This window comes from Polyodon spathula, chromosome 16 (genome assembly GCF_017654505.1).
Source record: "Polyodon spathula isolate WHYD16114869_AA chromosome 16, ASM1765450v1, whole genome shotgun sequence".
Classification (NCBI taxonomy): domain Eukaryota; kingdom Metazoa; phylum Chordata; class Actinopteri; order Acipenseriformes; family Polyodontidae; genus Polyodon; species Polyodon spathula.
This window is the reverse complement of record NC_054549.1, coordinates 17,103,050-17,128,610: the sequence shown is the minus strand read 5'-3', so window position 1 is coordinate 17,128,610 and position 25,561 is coordinate 17,103,050. Positions and strand designations below refer to the sequence as shown.

General features: G+C 39.6%; 1 protein-coding gene across 2 annotated transcripts in view; it reads left to right on the top strand.

Annotated features, from left to right (window-relative positions):
• Positions 1-25,561, top strand: part of LOC121328933 (basement membrane-specific heparan sulfate proteoglycan core protein-like) — a 174,036-nt gene that overhangs the window by 37,673 nt on the left and 110,802 nt on the right. For both annotated transcript variants that reach the window (XM_041274078.1, XM_041274079.1), the window contains exons 4-11: positions 17,148-17,257; positions 17,974-18,032; positions 18,894-19,054; positions 19,237-19,275; positions 21,117-21,242; positions 23,582-23,839; positions 23,969-24,088; positions 24,800-24,931. In XM_041274078.1, the coding sequence (XP_041130012.1) occupies positions 17,148-17,257; positions 17,974-18,032; positions 18,894-19,054; positions 19,237-19,275; positions 21,117-21,242; positions 23,582-23,839; positions 23,969-24,088; positions 24,800-24,931 (1,005 nt within the window). The remainder of the gene's footprint in view (positions 1-17,147; positions 17,258-17,973; positions 18,033-18,893; positions 19,055-19,236; positions 19,276-21,116; positions 21,243-23,581; positions 23,840-23,968; positions 24,089-24,799; positions 24,932-25,561) is intronic.

Here is a 25,561-nt window from a genome sequence, read left to right as displayed (position 1 = left end):
GCAAATTCCAAACCTCCTGCCTGATTGTGCCTGTAATGGTTAAAGATAGCTGTCAATCAGGATATCAGTGGCTCGAATGACATCAACAACCCTTCTACACTTCAGCCTGTGTGACAGAGAAAACACTCTGGCTCTTAAAATCCGTAAAGAACCATAAACAGCATTGTTAGTGCAAGCGAGTGGGTGCTTCACTCGACGACTCGCTCCTCCTACAGCAGAGCAGTCGGCACGCCTCTTTGTGTCAGCGCAGGGTTCAATTTTGTGGTTCCCTAGATAATTATATCACATGGAGGACGAGTGGTGGCAGCTGCAGTTATTTTTGTAACCTCCCTTTGTTGTAAACTTTCCTATTCGTTGCCTGCAGTGGCACCAACTCCCATGACATTGACTGATTGGGGGGATGAGTTGGCCTCTCGATAGAGCTTGTAAAACAGCTGACTGAGGGAGCCTCCTGGGTAGCTGACTCTGAGTAGTAGTTGCAAGACTTAACCCATCTTCTTGTTGCTGCCAAGCAACTCTTCAAGTGGGCAATATGAAAAAATAAGATTTGTGATTCTCAAGTCCAACCATCTCTGAAAAAGTCCAACCGTTGTAGTAAAGAAAGATTCTATTAATATGCATGTGAACTAACATCCTTTGGGGTCAGAGTTCAGTCCGTAGGCATGGTTAAGAACACCCTTTCGCTTGCTTTTTTTAAACATTTGAAGGTGTTTATGAGTGGACAGAACCTGCTAATGAATGGACATAACTAGACAGCTATGTTTTTATACTCTCAATGTATTAGTTTGAAAGCTTAAGTGGAATATAAATAAGTTATTGACATTGGTACATTGAGAGAAACCCTGTTGCGTTTATGACCGAGGTACTTTGCAATGTGCTTTTACAGGAGAGCACTACGTGTTCAAATAGAAAACTCTATTAAACTACACAGGACCAGACGCACAAGTGTTTGCTGTCGCATGCTTGTGGAAACGCGGCTAAAGATGAACGTTGATGCTGAGAAGGGTTAACAAATGTATAACGCACATTGTCCGATGATTTGTCGTCATGTTGTGATAAAATGGCAAATACATATCTGATTCAAAAACAACTGCTTGTGTGTTTTTTAACTATCAAACACCAGTGCGTCAGTGGGCTTCCATGGTTCCCTTATCTGTTAGAAAAACAAAAATCCATCACTGTGGTGTATCATGTAGTCATCTGTTCCAACAGTGAAGGTCTTTGTGGTGCTGGTTTGCAGTGATGTTTTCCAGTAAATCTTGCAAATGCTGCAGATACTGTTCCTTGAAAATCTAAAAACTTTGCAGCTTTTACACTGGCTGCTAAATAAAGCTGTTTTTTCATAGCTGAAACAGAACTTAAAACTTCCCCTCCCCCCTGAAATAAGTGGTTTAAACCCGTACATTTTTTAGTGTTCTGGTTTTGGAATGGTTCAACTTTAAACTGGGAGAACATCTGGAAGGTTTCAGTTTGGCAGTTTTCCAACTTTTATTTACAAGTTAGTTTAAAGTTAAACCCACTTCACTTGCATAAAAGGTTTCATATCATTGTGTATGTCCTCACTATTTAACCTCTTTACTTTTGAATATACTAGCACAATTAATCCCAACCCTGGTAGTCATGAAATTGGGAGAATATTTAATATTTAAAACAGACTAGACCAGCTGTTTTATAGAATAGTGGAGATTCTGATCCAAACTCCATAAAAATCACAGATCTGTACAGGGAACTGTCCCAGGCCGTTTGGATTAAGGACAGTATACTTTGTGTGTTGTGGATTACTCTTTATTGCCCTTTTTGATTTAGATCATTACACATAATTCTTACCAACTATTCCAGCACAAATAGCTGCTGAAAGGAGTCCTCAAGCTAATTGTGAAGTGGACTTTCATTTGTCTGTTACTTTTACGGTATTCGCTATGAAGATCCATGACCGTTATTGTGGCGAACTAGTTTAAGACCCTAAAAGCACTAACTGCTGCCCTCCTTGGATTTGCTCCACCTTGATTATAAAGGGAAAGAGCAATTGAATCTTGGGTCACATAAACAGACGTGAGGCGCTTTGTCGGCTCCAGTGTTTATTACATTTGGTTTTGTCTGTTCTGATAAAACTTTTGTATAAAGTTTATTTCCTCAAATTGTACGCCTTATGTCAAATTATAGTGCTGTGTGTGACTGTACCCTTTAACTTAACACATTGTGGTAGTGTAGCTTACCTCAATAATAGAGGACTACAGACGCATGGCCAAGCCAGGTTCCCATCAGCACAATGAAACCAGTCTAAATTGTGTCGTCTTCCAATATCAAACTAGTGCTGCCGCCATTTCAATCTGATTGTATGTCTACTGTTTTTGTATAATTGCCCTGCATGAATTACAGTAGTGTTGAAATGTATTGGAACACCTCCTTTACATACCTGCATGGGTGCGAGAATTTCAATTTCTGATATAGAAACAATAGACACTCGTGTGAAAATGTTAGAACATTTTGTGGTTTTAATTATGCATCTTAAACAACTTCTAAAAAGTCTCATGCATTTTACCATTTGTAGCTGTGTTCCTTTTCTCTTACTTAAATTAATTGCATGTGTGACATATTGGTCATCCAGTTATTAAATTAAACAATTGCTAATTTGCCTATTTTGACAATTTTTCATTAGTGGTTTGAATTCATATGAACAACAAACCAATTTGCACACTTCTGTATGTAAATGAAATCCCCTACTGTACCTCTATTTCCCTGACAGTTCACATGAATTCACGACCAACAATTGTGTCTGTTTTTTGGCCGCCTTTTGTGTCCCTTGTAGTAGGCGCTCATTTGGGAAGTTCTTTCGAAAGAGCAAGTGCGAGAGAGTTCTGCCAGCAGCCAATCGTAACTGGGGCTGACAGAATCCTAATTGCAATGTCCATCTGCTGCTGATGGAAACCAGTGGGACTGATTTCAAATCGCTTTCATGTCAGTGTAATGGCAGGTGAAAAAGTGATGTAGGAGAGAGTTAATTAAACAATTAAGTTAAATTAACAATTGAGTTGGATGGCACAAATGTGACTTCCACTTTAGCTGTTCTATAGGTTTTCGACATGTCTGTTAATATGTTGTTGTTATGGGTGTGTTGTGTGACGTTATTACAGATTAAAACTGTGTTGTTTAAATTGTTTATTTAAGACACTGTTCATGGTTAAAAGCTGTTAGTCATAAAACAATTTCAGTGTTGTGTGTCAGTGAAGCACTTCTAATTTAAAATGTGAAATGATCCGTTTATAAATCTATTAACTTTATTAGCCAAACAAAAAAGTGATTAACAATTCAATGAAAATAAAATTTAAAAATGATAGTGGTTGTGATACCTGCATCTTCAGATGATTTTGATGATGTCGGACAGGGTCCAACATTGGACGAGAAAGGGAAAATTTTAATGTCGAACCTGGTCCAACATAGGACTGCAAAGGGTTAATACAATGTGGTGCGACCTATTTGCCAAAGTACAGCACCAGAATCTTTTTAAAAACAATTCATTTTCTGTTAGAACCATGAAAAGCACTTATATTGTCAACAGAAGCACACAAGCTGTACAGACTGTTGTCCGGCAACAATATAAAACTCAAACTTACAGCAATAGCTCAGAAAGCGAATGAGTTTTGAGTCACATTTTCTCAATTAGTTTTATGTGAAGATAAATTCTATACGTAAAGACCCCAGTGATTCACCATCAACTGTGTGGCTTGATAACCCATTCCATACCCTCGCCAGCCTGTGTGAAGTGGCTCCTACCCTCTGTTCAAAGTCTATCTTAATTTCCAGCTGTATCCTCCTGGTTCTGGTTTCAATGCTAGAGTTAACCGTCCTTCGGATAGGACGTAAAACCGAGGTCCTGTTGTAAGTGACTCTGCAGCAGCAGCTGTGATGCATAGATCACCCTCCTAGTCTCTAAGTTGCTTTGGATAAAAGCGTCTGCTACATGACCTGAATAGTAAGAATAACTTCCTCAACTCCGATATCCAGTCATGTTTTGGAGACAGGGAAAGTAAAACAGAAGAAAGCAAGCATGCCTGTTGTTATTAACCCACATCCAAGTAACATTTTCCATTTTCTTGAGAAAAACAGGAAAGTCATTTTTCTTGACTGTGTGTGTTTTCTATTCTCATTCCTGGTACTTCATTTAAACTGGAAGTGTGGATTTCCTCTCTATCTTGACACACGCACAGATTTTCACGATTATTTGGAGAACACATTATTAGGGTTACTAGATAGAATGAAATACAGTGAAATACAGATTATACGTTTGAGTGGCAGTATTAAGACACACTGCTTGGTAGTTTAAAATATATTCCAACATCATAAGGCTTTGTTTAATGGCCTTTCTCAATAAATAAACTAACGCTTTAAGAAGAACATAAGAACATAAGAAAGTTTACAAACGAGAGGAAGCCATTCAGCCCATCTTGCTCGTTTGGTTGTTAGTAGCTTATTGATCCCAGAATCTCATCAAGCAGCTTCTTGAAGGATCCCAGGGTGTCAGCTTCAACAACATTACTGGGGTACAGTCTATAGGTACAGTCTAGTGAACACCCCATGTGAAATGTTGTTGTCCATGTTAATTCACTATTAGAATTCACAATACATGAAGGCTGGAATTGTTTGTGCAACTTGTATGCCTGTCCAGTAGTAATCTGGACCTGTAAACTATATCTCCTTGGACATTCATGTGCCACACAGATACTGCTTTGTGTTTTCTTTCTCGTCCTGTAGCTCCTGTATTGCTAAAGGATCAAATGCGCACAGCATTTTCTTTTCTGGGACTTCTATAAAATGTAAAGCACATTTTCAAGTATAAACTGCATCATAAAACACAAATGTCTGTGTTGCAGTAGGAGGGAACCTTGCCTTGTGTTTGTATGATCTAAGGTCCCCCTTCTGTTCTTAATGTACACAGTGCTAACAGAATGACCAAATATAAGTTGTTATAAGTTTGTTTGTCTCAGAGTTTCCTGTGAATAACACTGTGTAACAATTTTTTTTTTTTGTTGTTCCTGGGTAGTAAGTGTTATTTCCTAATTGCTTATGCCTCAGAAGTATAGTCTATTATTCCCCACAAACTTTGCTTTTGTGACCAGGACAGTGTTATTTCAAAATATCGCTATTTCCAATGGGAAAACGGGCAAATGTGTGTCTTCGTTCACATAGTCAGTAAAAAACAACATATGAATCCAAATTAACATGTATTTATACTAAAGTAATACAAAAATGACTACAAAAGATTTAGAAGTGAGTAGATTTTCAATATTTACGATTGTACTATATTTACTTCTAAATCTTTTGTAGTCATTTTTGTATTACTTTAGTATAAATGTTAATTTGGATTCATATTTTTACTGACTTTATGTGAACGAAAAGACACACATTTGCCCGTTTTCCCGTTGGAAATAGTGATATTTTGAAATATCACTGTCCTGGTCACAAAAGCAAAGTTTGTGGGGAATAATAGCCATTTTCTATATTTTTGAGGCATAAGCAATTAGGAAATAACACTTACTACCCAGGAACAAAAATTTCGTTACATAGTGTAATGCATCCCTTCTGGTGAAGGTGAATTTGATCTGTTGGAGGACAATATTCCTCAAGTGCTCCTTGCAGATACTTCTGTGCTGTACTGCAAGTCATTGTGTGTTGGATGCATTTCTTCAAAGGGAAGCATGAAAAAAGCACACCATACATTTATTAATATAATTGTTTAGAAGTGCTATGAAAAAATTCCATTAAAAATAAATACACAATTTACATAATGTGTGCCTCTTTCATATAGGAAAATGTGAGATCTATGAAGTGATGGTAAAACATAGAAAGATAAGATTTACTGGAATTATTTTGTTCACTATTTGTACTTTAAGAACTAGCACAGGATGAGGTTAGTTGTGCATGTTGTCTACAGTACAGCATTTTATCATCAACTTGAACTACAGGGGTACCCAGGACTATCCAATACAAAGTAGATATTTAAACATTTGACTTTGTTTGAAGAGGAAAATCTAGCAGGAACCAGAATCTATTCCAAACAGCTGGTCAGATATTAATTTGCAATGCTGCGTTTCTACAATGCGCACCAGTCAAACACTGTTTTAAATGCTGTATTTGTTTTCTAATCTTGCTCTTCTCTTCTCTTCTGGTTTAACCCTTCCTTTCCTCACACCCTTCCTTTTTCCTCCCTTCCCTTCCTGCGTTTCCTTGTCTCTTCTGTATTAATGTTATCCCTCTCAACCCCTAAAACACAAACTCCTCCCTCTAATCGTCACACCATCACTTCTACCACCATACCCTCCCTCTCTAGCGCCCTCTCTGGAATCTCCTTACATTGCTAAAATGATCAGCCCTGACCATCAGGAACACAGCACTTTAAGTAAGTGGCTTCTAAATCTAATGCATGCCCTACTTTATTTTGGATACATGGCTGGATTATTCACCTTTACTTTATTTTGTAGACTTGAAGACTTTGAGTTATTATCTTAATGTTTGGTGCACACCTCTATTCAGTGATTTTCATTAGTTCTATTCCTGGTTTCCTGTAAAAATAAGCCATTTAACCATCACATTGCTTTAACCTTTGGTCATGTCAATGATACAGACTGCAGACTTGTACACACCTGTATTCTGTGATTCTCTCAAGTTTTACAATTGGTGTCCAAAAAAAACTTTTTTTTCACTGCCCAATTTAGTAATTCCCTGGTGAATCTCTTTTTTTTACATTTTCATTTTACTTCAGGTTTATGATTATGCTACCAGGAATGCCTCCCTGCTCGACAGGTCTGAAATGTGGAAGAGATGCTTCCATATGAAATTCTAAAGCATTGACTGTCCTATCAACCTGAATTAAAAGGACAGTGAAACACAAAATGAATATGCCCAGAGCAGGAATGTTAACATAATGTTTCTGCACAGCAATACAAAGTAAAGGAAGCATTGGGCAGGAATAAACACCCTGATGAAAAGATAGGATTTGATATGATACTGCACGCAAGGTGTTATCTGTCTTGTTCTGTCACCGCATAAAACAGACAAGTGACTTCTTTATGAGCGGCCTGCAATGTGTTCATTATTTCCACGAGTGTGCTGTTTGATGTTTTGCAGGAAACCTGAAGGTGTCTGGGATGCAGTAACTTTTCTAAATATGTCAGTGGGTGGGATGGTGTCAGTGTAGTAACACTTCTTACTTTTTCCAACGTGACTCATTCTCACAATAAATATGAACCTACGTATAAGTCAATATGTACAAGTCAAAGAGAACCCCAAAACTGAGCTTATGCATTGGTTGAGAATTTGGGGTATTTATTTTGTGATATAACCATGTGCTTCGGGAAATTCTAGGAAGTGTGAGGCTTCATGTAGAGTACATGGCAGTATTATCTCCTTTACTGAGAATGTGATGTATTTCCTAAATTCAGCACTATTTAATAGTTATGGATGATTTCATGATAAGCACAATAAGCCAATCTGTGTCTTTTTACACCCAGGAATGTGTGAGCGAATGTCCGCAGGCTACTGGCCTCTGGAGGACAAAGACCAGATCTCCGCCCCCAAACTTGTTTCATGAATTTAAACAAAAATATGTTTGAGCTGGTGCCTTCATCAGTTGGTGCTGTTGAAAACTCCAGCTGTAAAGATTACATTTTAAATGGATGAAAATGAACACCTTGCCACCTTCTGCGCTGTTAAAAATGCTTTCCTAGCACCCTCAAGTGAATTTATATAACTTGGTTCCTCACAAGCTTTTCGTATTAGAAGAGACACACTTGGAAACGACTTGTTGGTTGGATTTTAACATTTGTATTTGTCTACATAATGGCGGGGATACTAAACACGCGCAGATTGCAGATTGTTAAAATAGAGCTTTTCACCAAAACACTGAGAACATCCACAGGCTATTGACTGTGAGCTGAATCATTGAGATACCGTTACTAGTACACTAGGGTGCAGTGTCCCAGTACTGGCGGTAGGCTATGAGGGTGTAATAGTGTAGCTGTGTTGCAACACTTTTTTTTTTTTTTTTTTTTTTTTTATTGTTGTTCCAATGTATTTTATTGATGGCTGTTTACTATTGTCGGTCTACTGATCGAGTAATGTCGGATCAAGTTATTTATGTGAAGGAGAGATGATGTCTGCTCAGTTTGAATGAATAGCGTTGGTTTTATATTCCCTGTCTAAAGAGGGAACTTGAACCTAATTATTTTATTGTTGGTTGCTAATGTCTTGTTCAGTAGCGGCTATTTACTGGGAAATATTGAGCCTCTGTCTTTTCTTACTGAGAGCTGTGGAAAGAAGCCAAGCATGTGTTTCTGCCGTGGCACTCATGTTATCATCTTGATGTTTGACAAAGAAGCCGTCTATCATCCATATGGACTGAGAGGTGGTGGACAATAGCAAGTGTTCTGGTCAAAGGGAACATTGTACATCTTTGAAGGATGGGATAGCAGCCCTAGAGAATGTATTGCACAGTCTGATTGGCTACTGCTTTTGTTTGATCTGTTGTGGTTGGGTATATTTTGAACAGAAGAGGCTGGGGTCATGTAAGATGCTTGCCCAGATTCATTGTATTCATATTATTCAAGAAAATAATCCAATAGAAGTTTGAAAACAATATCCCAGGATGACAAATAATCCTGTTAAAGAAACATTTTCTAGCATCACAGAGAAGTCCTGCCGTGAGGTGGATGGTCCTTACTGTCTCTACTATGGCTGCTTGGAGTGACCACTTCTCTTAAAGAGAAAGTTATGGGAATGAAAGTTTTCCTAACTAATACATTCTTGTTTCACTTTGTGTATGGTTTTCTGTTTGTCTTTATCCTGGTCACTTTTTAAAAGTAAAGTTTTAAAGTCCTCAAAGTAGTCTTTTGTCCAAATAAATCTGGTGCTCCAGTGTATAAACATGAACCTGTCCCCCTGCAACAGTGAACACCATGGTTCGAACAAAGAACTTGTCTGAAAGGGCCTGAGTGTAACTTCAGCTGTACTAGAGAATAGACACGTCTCAGAACTCCATTGAGATCACTTTGAGGCTTTAAAAGTTTTAAATAATGATCTGGATGTGATTACTGCAATAGAAACCTCCCTGAGCCCCCACTGCCAGATCTGTTTCTCTGTAATCTGAAGGGTCCAGTTCAAGTCCAGTTAGCTGAAGGGATTTTGAGCTGAAGGTTCTGAAAGGAATAGGCACATATACCTAACAAGTGCTTTCATATGAATCTGATTGGCTAAAAGTACAGGTGGTCCTAAAACAGCTTTCCAAGAACCTGTCACAAATTTAACTTGCACACAGAGAGGCCAGCTGTTCATTGAAGGAACATACCTTTTCTGAAACCTATTCAGCCTTCATTTTCATCCTCTCTTCTCTCCACAAACCCTTCCAATACCCTGGAGGAAACACTGTATAATTTTTTATGGCACCAAAAGCAGCCAGGAGTGAAAACCCTACAATCCCATTATTCCAAACAGATGTACATCTTATATTTTAAAATATGTTTCATGCCAGGACTTTTCACTGCATGTTGTGCACAATTAAAGATAGTTAGTATGAAGTCCTTTGTGGTTGTAACTAATATCACTGCAACCTATTGTACTTTCTGACAAAGACCTGTAGTCTGCTTTTGGTGATGATCCATTTAAGTTGTACGCTCCTTGGTGGACCCCCTGGGAAATGTCTATTTTATTTTTGGGATTAAGCTGTATTCTTTGTGTTGTACAGTGTTTATTCACACTTCTAACTTCAGATAAGATCTTATCAAGTAAATGTACATGTAAATCTGAGAGAACATTAACCCTGAAGGTGTACATATTTGAACAGGGATTTGTAAAGCTGAATTGTGAGTTATGGGGAATGGGCTTCAGAAGGCTAGATACAGTGTGATAGGTGGGGGGTGCGTAGCATTCCTGGTATAGATAAGAAAAGTGCTTAGCGGTTGTGTCTGAGATTCTTGGAGAGATTTCTGGCACCGTGTGTGATTTTGTGAAAGCTTCAGTTAGGAGTCTGATTTGCTGTAAATTTTAAAATAACTTGCAAACTTTGCCTACAATTGGTGGAGTCTTGCCTGTCCCAGGTGCTTGGGAGGGCAGCGAGGGCTCGGATTGATGACTCGGATTTGAAGGATGTTTTTCAATCTGAATACAGTGTCATGGCAAATTCCTTCCCAGCCTCAAAGAAAAATAAGAAATCAAGTTATACGCTGCCGTATTTAATTATGGTATGATGCCTGTTAGTGTTAAAATAATTTGTAATTACTAAACACATTTTTTTGTAAAATTAATTTTTAAAATGGTGTATTTCCAGATTATTCTATAAAAGCCAAATAAACATGACACGCAGTTTAATTACAACACAAATTGTATGTTAAAATACCAATAATATCAATAATACTGTACTTTAAGATTTATTAGATAAGATTTATTATTTATTTATGTCTTAACAGAGAATTTTCCAATACCTTACATGATTTGCCAGGACAAAGTGATCACGTGCCATTTGCTACTGGAGAAAATTCCTCTCTTGGCTTGTCCACATGAAATTTGCCATGACCAACAATTACTCAGATAATTAGGTTTGAGGCCTAGAACCAAAACAGAGTTCTCTAAGCCAGGAGTGGCCAAAGCTGTCCGCCTGCTCCTGGTCGTGTTCCATCCCCATTTTAAACAGTTTAATTGAACCAGTTAACCCTCCATCCAAGCCCTGAAAATGTCCCTCCCCTGCTGTTATTCAGCCTAATATGTGTTGGGTGGAGTTCAGAGCCGTTTTTAACAAAGTGTTGTTCCTTTAGGAAACTTGTTGTGCTTATTTTGGATTGCGGCTTGATGCAGTGAGTCACACAGGGGAAGCTGGTCGCATACTGGAGAGGAACACTTATTGTGTTCTATACATTTCTGAAACTACGGAAAAGGTGTAACGCAGCTCTTTAGATTAGGTCTGTGGGGCCTTAAAGTATTTGAATTCTTTGCTTTCTTCTTGCTACATGGAGGCCAATGTTCCCAGGTCACAACTGAGAAATGTATTCCCCAGATGATTTAGGACCCATGATGTGTGAATAAGTATCAACACAATTGGCATTGCGTATTAAAAACACATTTCTTCACTTTGGAAATCAAGGAATACAGCAAAGGTAAAGTCTTTTTTGTAATCACTGTGGGGTGTTCTGTTTCTTAGGGGATTGGAAGCAGCAGCAAGTTCATTTACTGCCTCAATGCCCCTGGAGGCCTGGAGTCAAAGACCCCAGTGGACATTATCCCCCTATTCGGCACAATTGGAAGTCTGGGCTTGAGATAGGCCAAGAACTGAAATGCAAGGGCTGTCCAGATCATAACTGAGCTGAGCTTGCTATTCCATCCTGTGAAGGTAAGCTCACCTAGCTGTAGGGTTTGAATTCATGATTCATTACCATAACCAGCTACCAACAGTGGACCTTCATAAAGGTCCTAAATATCAAAGAACAAGACCCACAGAGTAAAACAGAAGCTCTGCACAGCCAACATTATCAGAGTTCTGTAATACAGAAACAGCAACAGAAAATACAAGTGCCGAATATAGCTAGAATGCTATATTAATTAACGTTTGGAAGTGTGTAATCTACCATTTTTCTTCTAACAAGAGCTCATTTTGGCATTGAATCTAAGTTGCAGCTGGGAAGTTTTAATCTCTTAGAATAGTTTGTCATCTAATTGAATAGCAACTTTGTAAACACCCCCATTACAGATTAGAAGGCAGAAGTTTGTAGGCCTTTTAAGAAAGGCTCAGTTTAGAAGTTTGGAAATTGGATGTCAGTTATTGAGTCTTTTGTGCTCACACTAACTACTGAGGGCCAAAGTCCACATGCAAGTGGTGGAGTCCTGAGGCTGTATTGATCGAGAGCTTGAATCAGGCCTTTGTGTTTTGTAGCCACAGGGCCTACTTTGTTGTCTCCCCCTTCACAAAGCGGCTACAGTTCTGTATAGCTGTAATAGGAATATCATTTATGAATTAAGTGTTTGGAATACTCTTTTCCAGCAGTTTACAATTCCTCCCTCGCAGTGTGCAGGGCTTTCTAATGGAAAAAGTGAGCAGATATTGGGACGGTCTGCCTGCTGGATGCCTTGAAAGCCTAAGTTTGTTTGCTTCAGTATATAATCCGCAGTGATCTGAACTTTAATGCACTTGAGTTGGAAATAAAATTGTAGTTAGCCTATCAGTGTATGTTGCTGGTTAATACGTGGCATACAGAATCAATGAAAAATGAATAAACTAAAATAACAAAAATTCCAAGCACAGTGTATTACTAATATCCCTTCTGAACTTCCCTTGTTAAGATATATATAGGGCTACTGATTTCCCACAATCGCGGAACTAGGCATTTTGGGAATGGAATTTTGCAGTGTTGTCTTTTTCTACTCACGACTCCAGTTTTCAGGGTGGCTGTTGTTTTTTTTTTTTTTTTTTTTTTTTTGCACTACACCCAACCAAGTTAAGTTAATTTGTCGCGTGACTTCACTTGCATGTTTCTGCTGAAACTCAACATGGCGGCTGCCCCAACAAAGGAAAAAAAAAATGCAATGTTTCAGCAAAAGACATTTTCTGATTATCTACATGAGAGTGGTGGGATACTATTCTGCAACTTCTGCTGTCATTTCGATTGATCATGTACGAGTCAGTATCATTAAAGATCACATTGACAGTCGTAAACATGTGGAGAACAAGAAGGCAAAAAAGACAGCAACAAAAAGTGGCAAAGCACTGCATTGTTCCAGGCTGAAATACCCTACGGTACTGCGCTCAAGGTGGGGCTTTCACGAAGCAAGCAAGCAAGCTAAATTCTGTGTTTCATTATTGTTTAGTTTATTGCATTCCACTCTACCTCTACCTCACTACCAGTATCACTATATATAATTTAAAATTTATATTATCATTTTTTTACTTTCTTTAATTTGGGGTTCAGGGACCAGGTTCATTATAGCTGAAGAGTCGCTATAGTGAAGGGCGTTATAATGAGGGTGTACTGTACAGTACAGTTGACAATAATTGCAAATAATACTACTAAAATACACTATGAACTAGGATCAAGAAGTTAAGATTACAAGAATTATATATATATTAGACACACACACACACACACACACTGTACAATGACATATCAGTAGTGCAAGGATAGTGCATCAGCTGAGGATCCAGTAACGTGGTGCGTAGGTCAGGTAGTCCAGTGCATGCTAGTAGGAGGGATAGATCAAGAGATCTACAGGTGCAGTAAACAAGTGGGTCTTGAGGAAGCGGCAGAAGGCAGCAAGAGACAGAGCAGTCCTGAAGTTCTCTGGTAGCTGGTTCCACAACAGAAGGGCTAGGGAAGAGAAGGAGTGGGCACGGAGGATGGAGAGTGGAGGGAAGGCATGACCAGAGCCAATAGAGGAGGTACAGAGAGGGCAAAAGGGGGTGTAGGGAGATAGGAGTATTGGAGGTAGGAGGAGGCAGTGTGGTGTAGAGAGTGACAGGCAAGAACAAGGGTCCTAAATAGAATGTGAGCAGAAATAGGTAGCCAGTAGAGGGGTAGATGAGAGTAGCGAAGTTGGGAGAATACAGGACGAGCAGCAGAATGCAGGGAGCACCAAAGATAGTTACAATAGTCCAATGCGGAGAATACAAGAGCTTGGACCAGGAGTTAGGTGGAGTAAGTAGTGAGAAAAGGACAAATTCGGTAGATGTTGCAAAGAATGAAGCAGCAAGTGCGTGTCAGAGAAGAGATGTGTTGAGAGGAGAGGGGAGGGAGAAAGAGTGATAGTCAGGGGAGACTGAGATGGGGAGGTTAGAGGAGGGAGAGAAAGCAGAAGAAAAGTAAAGGATGCCAGATTTATAGAAGTTTAGGGTGGAGAGAATGCATTCAAGTTGAGATAGCTGAGAGGCGTTCTGAGAGTCGAAGGAGGGAAAGGAGAGGAAGATCTGGGCATCATCAGTGTGAAGATGGTAAGAGGAGATGAGAGTACCTAGCGAGCGGGTGTAGCGAGAACAAGAGGTCCCAGGACAGATCCTTGAGGTACCCCTATAGAGAAGGAGCTGTAGTTTTACTGATATACGTTCATGCACCTATAAGGGAGGAGCAATTTTTAACATCAAACCACAAAGAAGTATCCACTCAATATTTTTGGTTCTAGTTAGTCCCTAAATATTTGCACTATGCATGTACTAGATAAACGTGGTGGCTGTGTTGTCTAAATGCCTAGAAAAGTTGACAATCCTTTCAGCTAATGCCTTCTTCGGTGTTACCAGTTAATACAGAATGCCAATAAGAAAATGTGCTCTTGTATGGCTTGGAATGTGATGCTTATGAGTGTTTGACCTGCCAGCTCTGAAGTATGAGTGGATCCCAGCCTGAGAGGCATGCTTTCTGTGGATCTGAGGAGGTCTGTGTGTGAGATAGAGACAGCATGACTTCTTAAACGGGACGCTTCAGAAGGGTAGCACCTCACTGTGAGGAGCGGAGCAAATATTGGACTTCCTTTTAGGAAGCGGGCAGAGAAGCTGAAGTAAGCTGTGAGCTCAGTGTTTGCTTCTGTATTAACGGCAGGATGTGAACAATGAATTTCAGAGAGTCCAGTTATTTTAAGATTCTCTGTTTTAGGCTAAATGTTATTTTGGTTGACATGCAGTTATTTGGCACCATATAAAAAAAAAAAAAAAAAAGTTATGGTACATGAGCTGTAAACTCCATGGCTTATTGAGATTCACAAAGGGAAGTTCTTGATAGAAGTCAAAATGCAACAAAACTGCATTGTTAACCTGCACAGAAGCAGCAGAAATGATTGAGGAGGTTTGGCCCATCAAGGCTTGTCTCTTCCTAGCACACCATTTGCCCCTGCTATGGGGAACTAATTTAATGGGTCAGCATATCATTTTTATGTATTTATTTGTTCGTTCATATTTTTTTTTAGATGTTGCTTGTCCTGTGTATAATCTCTGTGCTGTGTTTGAAGTAGTTAACTTGGGTTTCCTGTACCTATACCATTTAGGATTTAATGAACGTCATTTAACCTTATCTTACCTGTCTTGTATTCTTTCAAGCTGTCCTCATAGCTCATGGCATTAAAACCTGGGATCAGCCTAGTAGTTGCCCTTCTCTGTAGTGAAGTCATGTATTTGGGTAGTAGAACTGGACACAATATTCTAGGCTTGTCTTAGCATAGCTTCCCTAGACTTTTGGCAGTGTAGCCTAACATTCTATAAGCCATTACCTTTGGTTTCAGAAATGTTCAATGTTTGTCACCTTGTGTACTCCCATAAACAAGGCCTTGAACAACCTTATCTTGCCTTTATTTGCCATGGCAACATGCTCACAAGCCCATTATGTATTTTCTGTTGGTTTCCAGATTCTAGTGAAGCTAATTTATTCTGTTCTCCTAAATACAGTTGCTGAGTTCCAGATAATAGAACCCCAATGGGTAGCATAGACTATTGACTCAAAGCTCAGGTGGGGACTAATTTCCTGGAAGACAGGAAGTGAGGTATTGGGACAGGAAGTATTGGCTTAATCTGAGTCAAAGTAAAGATAGTCTGCAAAGCTAAAAGAGGAACAGCATACCAATAAATAGAAGAAATATATGTTTTTAAAGCTGCCTTTTAAACAGAAAGAGGGAAAGCCTGTTTAATAAGCTTTTAAAATTATACTAAATCTATTTAACGTCCAGCACATTTCCCATCGTGTGGGGCACATGTTTCTTCTTTTGCCTAGACACATGACACCTACCCAGGAACCCTTAACTTCATCACATGTGGGTAATGTATCATCATCAACCACAAATAGAGGAAACTCATCCCCAGAATTGGCCTATAGTGAGCCAAAAATATACTGAGCATGCACTGATCTGCCTGGCACACCACACATAAGATTGCCAGGAGCTCTGCATATCACTAACATGAAACCTGTTATTTTCTTTCTTTTTTTGGAGATGCTAATTGGAGATCCTTCGTAGTCTCTGTGAAAATGGATTTCAAACTTGTCTTTTGCTAGCGCATACTGAGGAAGCCGCACAGATGTGCGTATCTGCCTCTGTAGGTGCACTGGGAATGTGAGGCTGGACATTTAGGGAAGCATTCGGATCCCACAGAAATTGGAACACAGAACACTTGGAAGACATGTCGTCTTTGGCAGTGTGTCTGGCAGACCAGGGGCGGTTTTAATTACAATTACAACAGAATTATTTGCTGAAATTTCAATTTCAATTCTATTTTGTTACAGTTATGTTGCAGTAATTACAATTTTATAATTAGTTACAGATACATCAACAAGTTTCTTTTGTTCTAAACTAACCCAAGCAACAATCACAGGCACAAATACAGAAGCACACTATACAACTATTTTTTTTTTTTAACAAATGGGGTCAACAAAAGTGGTTGAAAATACAAGAAAATAATGATTGAATGACAAATAAATGCATAATTGAACTGTAATAGATCAATTATATAGTACAATTACAATTAAGCTGGTGTGCCAGGGATCAGCTAAAATTGCAATTCCATTCCAATTGCAAATCATTACGAATTGCACTGTTACAATTGTAATGGAGCCCAGGTCTGGGGTCCGGGTAAACTTGGCATTGAAAAAAGTGTGTATTATTATTGGATACTGTGTTTGGGGCCATTTGGCTTTTGTGAAAACAGGTTTTCTCTTGTCTGTTCGTATTCCAATTTCTTTTAAAATGATTTTCAACAAATAAACAACAGTAATGATACTTAATCTCAGTTTTCTATCGTGAACAAGCTTCGCCTGCATTGCCTAGTTTAGAAGAACTGAATGAAGCTCACATATATTACTGTAACCTGTAAAAATTAGGAAACTAGAACTTAAGAAATATCAGCCAACTACTGTACATGGATGGTAAATAGGAGAGCATGGCCAATATATATCTATATTGGTACCTAATCCGTTTTTGTGGTCATTACATGGGCTTGATTGCTGAGACAATGAAGGAAGCCATTTCAATGCAGTTAAGCCATTCAGCCTACAGCAATGGAATTCACTAAACAAACATAACATCAACTTATGAGTTTGCAGCATCTTTTCTCCTTACCAATGTGATTCACACCAATGCTGTACTTGCAGTTTACACACATGTATAGAAATGTAACTGTATTCTGTTTCCATTGTTCTTAGTATACTACAGAGCCCTTGTGAACTTCACCAAATCGCTACGCTATGGACCGCAGCTGGAAGACATTTACTCTGAAGAGTTTCAGGATATATCAGACGCTGTCGTTGATACGGTAAGCAAACTAAAATATCAAACTGTTTTTAGAGCACTTGTTTCAGCACGGCCATTGGAGATTTGGATTTAGCCTTTTCCTTTGAGGTACCTGGAAACAGTAAGAGCACACGAGAGGTTTCCACTTGTTCAGAGATAAAATCCAGTTGGATTCAAACTATTCCTTTTATTACTTTAGTGAATATGTGCTTTTGCTTACAAAAGCTTTCATCCAGCCCTGACCCTGACCCTGACCCTAACTCATACCCACTGTAAGTCCCATTAGAGTCTAGCTCTGAATAACTGTTTTGTATTCAACGCTTGAGTTTAGTTTTTTTTTTTTGGTTTTACCGGATCTCGTTTTGGGGTGTTGCAATCATTCAAATCCAATGACAGAAGGACTTTGCTAATTGCACTCTTCCAAATGCCATTTCTAAGCCGATGCAGAGTTTGATCCAATGATAGTTAATCTCTGTTATCAGCTTTCTTAGTTAGGTTTGATTTGTACTTTTCTATAAAGAGAATACTCCAGCATGGAGTGCTGTGTTTATTTCACTTACGAGGATGTCTGTAAACAGCACACCGACCCTTTCAGGGACTCGTCGCAGTTATTCAGCCATCCACATTCATTGGATTAACGACAGTTCACTGTAAGCGTTCAGGGAGTCTCCTCAATGTATTTACAGCCGTGGTGGGAATATATGTTACTAACATGCTTTTGTTTTTTCCCCCTCACAGCTTGAATCTGAGTATAGCAAGATCCCTGGAAATCAGGATGTCAGTGTGGTGCTAATCAAGTGAATATTCAACTTTTGACTACTAATTCAGAACTGATTTACCAACAAGTAACCCACCCTGTTACTCTGTATTGGGATTTACGCACGGGGGGGAGTGGTGGCACTGGTCTTGTGAGACCATTTTTACATTAATAAATGAGCATGTGTTTGAAGAGGGGATGATTATCTATAAAGGCATATGAAGGTATTTTGTAAACAAGCAGTCTGAGTGGAGTGACCAGTATGTGTCCAACTACTTTGACACAGCCCAGAAGTGTTTGCTTTAAAAAAAGCACCAGTGTCCCAGACAGAACTAGTTGGCTCTGGTGTTCATATACAGTTTGCTTTGAGCTAGAGAATCTGCCAGGTAAAGGACGATTTTAGAGAAAAATGGTTACTCAGTATTAGAGAAACACTGAGTGCACTGATTGTAAACACCATACAATAGTAGTGAAAAAAAGGGAATCAAAGTGACATTCTTATAGAGGCTGTGTGGTCCAGTGGTTAAAGAAACAGGCTTGTAACTAGGAGTTCCCTGGTTCAAATCCCAGCTCAGCCAGTGACTCACTGTGTGTGTGACCCTGAGCAAATCGCTTAACCTCCTTGTGCTCCTTTGTTCAGGTGAGACGTTGTTGTAAGTGACTCTGCAGCTGATGCATAGTTCACACACCCTAGTCTCGTACCTTGTAAAGCGCTTTGTGGTGGAGGTCCACTATGAAAGATGCTATGCAAAAATAAAGATTATTATATTATTCAAAGCTACTTCATGTTTTACTCTTTGTATGATTTAGTTTTTTCTTGTTTTTACTGAAAAGGTGTAAATAGAGAGCTTTGATAATGTACCCCCTCATGGTTTAGCTGTTACTGAATTCTACCCTTTAGGCTGATCGATGGGTATGAGTTTGTGGAGCTGGATGTGGGTTCGGATTTCAACAGCGACGAGGCGCTGATCCGCAGCGTGCTGTACTCCGTCGTTGAAGAGGGGTCCGTCGGCTCTTATAGCACTTCCGTGGAGGGCTTTCAGTTCAGACGTCTCGGAGTAGGTGAGAGGCAGACACTACGACATTGAAATGCAATCCTTGAATCAAAGCAGTGCTTTGGGACTTCGTGTCATGGCACACCAGGAGAGACAGAGTTTGATACAGCAAAGTTGCCTCAAACTAGGTCTCCCAGTCTACTGCTGATAGGTTTTTACGTCTTTCTAACTTACTCTTTCCGGTTCTAGCACAAACCCCACCACCCCCGGAAACAATGGAGTTCGTAGGTTTGTATTGCGTGTGTGTGTGTGTCTGCTGCATGGACTCTCTAGACCCTGATTAACTCTCCCTTAGTAACACACACACACCTGGTATCTCAAGGAAGCTCCAATTCCTGCAGCCCCTGACAGTTGTGCGAGTTCCCCTACGTGCTCGGCAGCTGTCCCATTTGGTCTCGCAGGAGGAACGTGCGGCTCGACATTATTTTGTTATTTTAAAACTTTGCTTTAAGAGTAAGAGCAGTATGCAGGGAAGCGTACAAAAAAAATATGTCTCAACAGGCTTGAAGCCATCTGTTCTGAGGGGGAAATGAAAAAGGTAACAAGTAATTTTGCACAAAGGGGGTGTTTTTTATTGTAATAGACGGATCCAATTTTTTTTTTTTTTTTAAACGAGCATTGTAATTTAATGAAGACAGTTGGACAGAGTAGGTAGTTTCAAATTGCATTTGTTTTTCTTTACCACAGTATAAGTATAGCGAAGTGGAAAATCCCAGTAAAAGCATGTTAAAGTATATGTAAGCATTGTAAATCTCAGAGAGGTATGGTAAAGCATATAAAAATAGTGGTAAATCATGGTAAATGCATAGTAAACCCATGGGAAATGCAGTGGGCTTGTGCATGCCTAGACCTGAAGAGCAGCTCTGGTGAAAGCACAGAGCTGTGTGTGACAGAAAACTAGGTAGAAAGACACAATTCACGGGCATTAAAACATTTAAAATAAGTACGTTTAGCAGAATATTTTCGTTATCAAGTTTTTGGACTCTGTTAAAGTCTTGGTAATCTGTGCCAAAGCCAGGTGAATGTCCCGTGGCCCCCTCCTCTCTGCCTTCTATAAAAGACTCCTCTGCATGCGCTGGATCTGTTAACTGCTGTGTGAATATCACCCAGCTGACTTTTGATTTTTCTACACACTACTGTTGCTTTCAGCCAATGAGCTCAACCCTCCTTTAGGTTTACTCCCAGCGCTTTCAACAGTCCAAAGTGTCATGTAATTAAACCAACCATTATTATTATTCCTCTATTGTGGGAGAGAATAGTGGCAGGGCTTTAAAAAACATGTGAAAAGCACATAGAAAAATAGCGAGTGAGAGAGAGAACTACTACCTAGGGAGAATTTAATGCGAGTTAAAGCATGATTAAAGATAACGGTGATTATCGTCCTAATTAAAAACATATCACACAGATTTCTTCAGGGCAGAACAGAAAGCAGTATAAATCTCAGCTGGGGGTCCTATTTCCTGGAGCACAGGAAGTGAACTTGTAATGCTGTGGCAGGAAAATTGGTCAGATTCAAAGTTAGTCCAAACTTCTTCACAATTTAACAATAGTTGTGTTCTTTCAGTTTACTTTAGAAACTTCACATGGCATACATTTACATGGTCAAACAGCAAGACTGTTGTGTTGTGCATTAGAGTGCAATTAGCAGTCAAGTTACCGGTTTTAAACGGGTAAAAAATAATTAAAACTATTGGTTCGCTAATGGAAGGGGTTTTACAGTTTGGCCCTGGTTGACTCTTGCCCAAATCCCAAAAGGTCACATCTTGTTGCTTGATTAAACCATTTGTCAAGTCTTGTTTCCGGATTAAATATCCGCTTAATTATCCTCTTGTCAAACACCTTACTAAAAACATGATTGAAAAACTATGGTGCCTGAGTGTTTAGCTCCCCCTTACTTTGGAATTCAATTGTGGCTTCTATCCAGATAAATACATTAAAAACTGTGGTGCTTGTTTTAGCAAGACCTAAATATATTTACTAATTGTTACAGTTTTGGCATGCTTGCAAGCAAGTGGTCAAATGTTAGAAATATTGTCTTTCTACTTGCCTCCTCTTGTTTCCTGCCGCAGTGATCCCAAAACCCCGCCAGTGTATGTCGGACGAGTTCACCTGCGGGGATGGTGAGTGTGTCCTCCTGGAATATCGCTGTGACAACCGAGCAGACTGCCGGGACATGTCGGACGAGACTGGCTGTGGTAAGATCTCTCTGGCTATGTGTGCATTCACATTGGTGCTGGAATGCTGAATGGATTTTTAACAGATATCCAGACACTTTCAGTAATTGTATTTTCTTATTGGCAATCAAATGCGTATAGCTAAATCCAGTTTCTTATAGATCTATAATATACTGATGCACAATGAAAACGCAACAGTCCAAGTTTTACATCCGTAGCTCATTGAGCACATACATAATGTTATTTACATTTTAAATAGTGAGCCGATAGGTTTGTTGATTGAGTAGTATTGTTCCTTGGGATAACAAAATACTGAGCTCAAGTCATGTGATTTCATAAGAACGCCAGGTGCTCAATGTTTGTATTTTGAGTTGAGTTAAAATTGCCAAAATGAGTTAGAATCTGTATAAATAGCCATTTGAAAATACATGATTTTAATTAACTCGAGAACAGTGAAAGATACGACCATGCCCCACTTAAATAATGAAGGTCGTCTCTTTGCTATCGGCATGGTTGAAGGCAGCCTGCCTGTGAGAGAAGTTGCCCTGAGAATAAGATGTTCTGCTTCAACAATCAGCAGACTAATCGAGAGAAACCAAGGAGGTTTCTGTGAGGGACGCGCCACATCCTGGAAGGCAGAGGGTCACCACACCGGCCCACGACAGTCACATCAGACTGATCCATCTCTGTAACCGTTTTCAGACTGCATGCGCTATAGCATGAGAAATTCGAGGAAGAAATAAACCGTGCATCAGCAGAATGACAGTAGCTTGCCGTTTGCATGAAAATATCATGTTGACAGCTGAGAAACGAAATCGCCGTCTTCTGTGGGCCAGAGAACATCTGAGGTGGTGGCAGAGAGAGTGGTGGAGTGTTCTATTCACAGCTGAATGCCGTTTTGCCCTTGACAGACCTGACGGAAGACATGACCTGTGTGTGGAGACGTCGTGTTGAGCATTATGCTGACTCTTGCCTTGTTCAAGCCAACTGGTGGGACAGTGGAAGTGTACTGAAGTGGGGAGGAATCTCCTTTAACACAAAAACACCTTTGATGCAGATTGAGGGCAACCTTACTGCTCAGCGATACATTAACAGAGTCCTTGAGGCAAAAGTTTTTCCGTTCCTGCAAGCCAATCTGGAAGTGTCGATTTTCCAGAAGGGCAATGCAAGACCGCACAGTGCTAGGATTACAATTGCATGAAATAATGTTGAGGTCTTGCCGTGGCCCGCTTTTCTCCTGACCTGAGTCCAGTAGAACATCTGTGGGACCAAATTGCCAGAGCCATCCACAGGAGAGAACCGCGACCAGCCAACCTTCATCAGCTGGCTGCAGCTGCACAGGAAGAGCGACGGAACATCCCACAGCAGTCTATCCAGATAATGATTGGGTCTATGCATCAACTCTGCCAGGATTGTGTTAAAGCTCAGGGAGGTCATACTTGTTACTAACTGTAATGTTTTCATTTTGACAGTGTGTCACCTTTCATACTATAAACTTATCATAAATCTTTATTCTGTATTTTTGTTCACATTTTCTGTGATTTTGTTTGATATCTAGGTTTAAAATATTTGATTAAATCCATCGGACCGGAGTGTTGCGTTTCTTTTGTGCATCAGTATATTTAGTGCTATCACAAACACATTTTTTTAACATTGACATTCTTTTAAAATGATAATGAATATCCAATTTAATTTTTAAATAAAATATTTGAAATAATAGTTTGTTCTATATTATTGTAAAAAAAAAAATCTCTCCAGGGTAAATATACCACACAGGGGGTACAAACATAGTCATTTTTGTCAACAAATACATTTCAAACAGTGTTTGTACGGTTATTCAAATATGTGTCCCAGCACTATTATAATGAAAATACATTCAGTTTTGTTGTCTTCCAATAAATGTTTTTGAAACTGACTTCAGCTGAATTTAATGTGTCTCATACATTCTGACGTTCTTCAGAAAGACCTAAATTACACAAAATAAAAGTTGTTTATGTAGTATCTATTTAAAAATAAGCAAACAGCAAAACAAAAATTACATTACAACCTTAACTTGTGGTGTTTTAATATGCTGCTTATGAACCTTCTAGATTATGATTAAAACAAGGTGACTTAAATCATTAAACAATACTATGTACAGTTAACTGTTCCAAACAATGAAAGAATATTGGGAGAGATTTTTCATCATGCTAATTTCCAGTTTTGGCATCTGTGCAGATTTCTATAGTAGGAGTATAATTGCCCATCACAGTAGAGACTCGTTTTGGCTGCCTGCATAATACCATCAACTAAAGTGAGTCATTTATTATCAATTGTCTGACATTGTTTCAATTGTCAGTGATGTTATTTTCCACTTGCAGATTTACAAACACTTGCACCCCCAGTCAAACCTACACCCCCAGTTATCCCCACGACAACTGTGCGGCCAGCGACCACCCCTCGGCCCCCGCCTCCTCGCACCACGCCGAGAAAAGGCCTCCCTGGTCCCATGAAACCCACCCCGGGCAGACCCTGTCGAGTGGATGAAGCCGTGTGCCAGAGTGGTCAGTGCATCCTCAGAGACTACCTCTGTGATGGGGAGAGGGACTGTGGAGACGGGAGCGACGAGCTCAACTGTGGTGAGGAAATCGTGTGATATTGATTTGCAGAATTTTACTCCTTTCTTTCTTACCTGTTAAATATTTATTATATTATACAGCTCGGATGGTTTGCATGCATGCTGGAGACGTCTTTCTTTCCTCTGCCAGGCACTCCCTCCCCCTGTGAGCCCAATGAGTTTAAATGCCGCAATGGCAGGTGTGCTCTGAAGCTGTGGCGCTGTGATGGGGACAATGACTGTGGAGACAACTCTGATGAGGAGTACTGCCGTGAGTGTGGGGTGGGGGGGAGCTGGGACGGTAGAGGAAGCTGGGCCGGTATTCATTGTAGCAGGGTTGGAAATAAGTTTCTCATTGCATAGCATGTTAACCCATTCCCTGGTTTAAAGCAGTAGGGTACACCTGAGCTTGCTGACTGCACAGTTCAAGTGCTTTTATGTATTTTTCTCACATCTTATTAGCAGTAGGAACGGCATCATTGGTCATGATACTATACTATTTTTTATTTACTATTTTGTACCACACTGTAGCTGTAGAAAGTTCCTGTTGCGTTATCACTTCCTATGTCTGACACTTCCCTGGTCTGCAACAATGGCATTAACTTACACCCCAGGGAAGTGATAGGGTACCAATTAATACAAATGTTACAGTGGAATTAACCAAACTCCAGGGAAGTGATAGGGTACCAATAATACAAATATCAACTGCACAGTGAGGTTAAGGAAAAGCCTTGGTCATCAGTTAACACTGTCAAATGATGGTTTAGGCAAATTGTCAAACTTTATATGGGACTAAATTTGACTCTCCTTAATCTTGGCATTTAATGTCTGTGGTACTTGCATAAAAATATAATATTTTAAACATTTTGGTTATGTGTCATGGAAAAGCTTTACCGTGAAGCTGATTTTTGCCATGACGATCGTTCATTTTGTAATAGCCTAGTACTCATTTTAAAATTCCTTTTAATTTGTCCTTCACTAGCCACCAAGGGTCCAGATGACACTTGCGCCCCAGATCAGTTCATCTGCGTTACCGATCGAGTCTGTATCCCAGCCAGCTACCAGTGTGATGAGGAGGCAGACTGCTCAGATAGGTCTGATGAGTATGGCTGCAGTAAGTAAACTGGTTGACATGTATAAATAAACAGTGGTGATTTGATTACATGAGGGTGTTTCGGATGGCAGGATCATATGGCTTTTGTGGTATGGAAGTGCTTCACAATAATAATACAACAAACTCAATACTAGAAACAAATACCGCTAAATAAACTACTTACATTACAGAAAGTACAACCTAAAAAAAAAACCACAGCTGAGCACACATTACCAAATTAAACACAGTAATGAGTTACATGTTTAGAAGCTCAGAAAGCTGTGTTTACTTTCATTGTTTGAGGCGCCATTCAGGAATAGAGAAGCTCTGAAGCCTACTTGCTGGAAGCTTACATTGAACATCACTGGTTCATACGCTCTCTGTCGACAGGGCAACAGGGATATACTGGAGGTGTAGAGAGCCAGTCTGTATAAGAATCTGGTGATAAAAGGAGGAATATTTCCATCTTTACCTGTTACATGCATTTCTCATATTAAGAGAACCACTTAAACTATTGTTCTTTACCACAAGTTATTTAGAGCATTAGTCTATGAAAGAGCCTGTATATACGCACATATACGCACGGTCATATTGCCTGGCCTTCAATATTTCTCCACGGCTGTACAGTATTTCACATTGCCTTGAATTCGA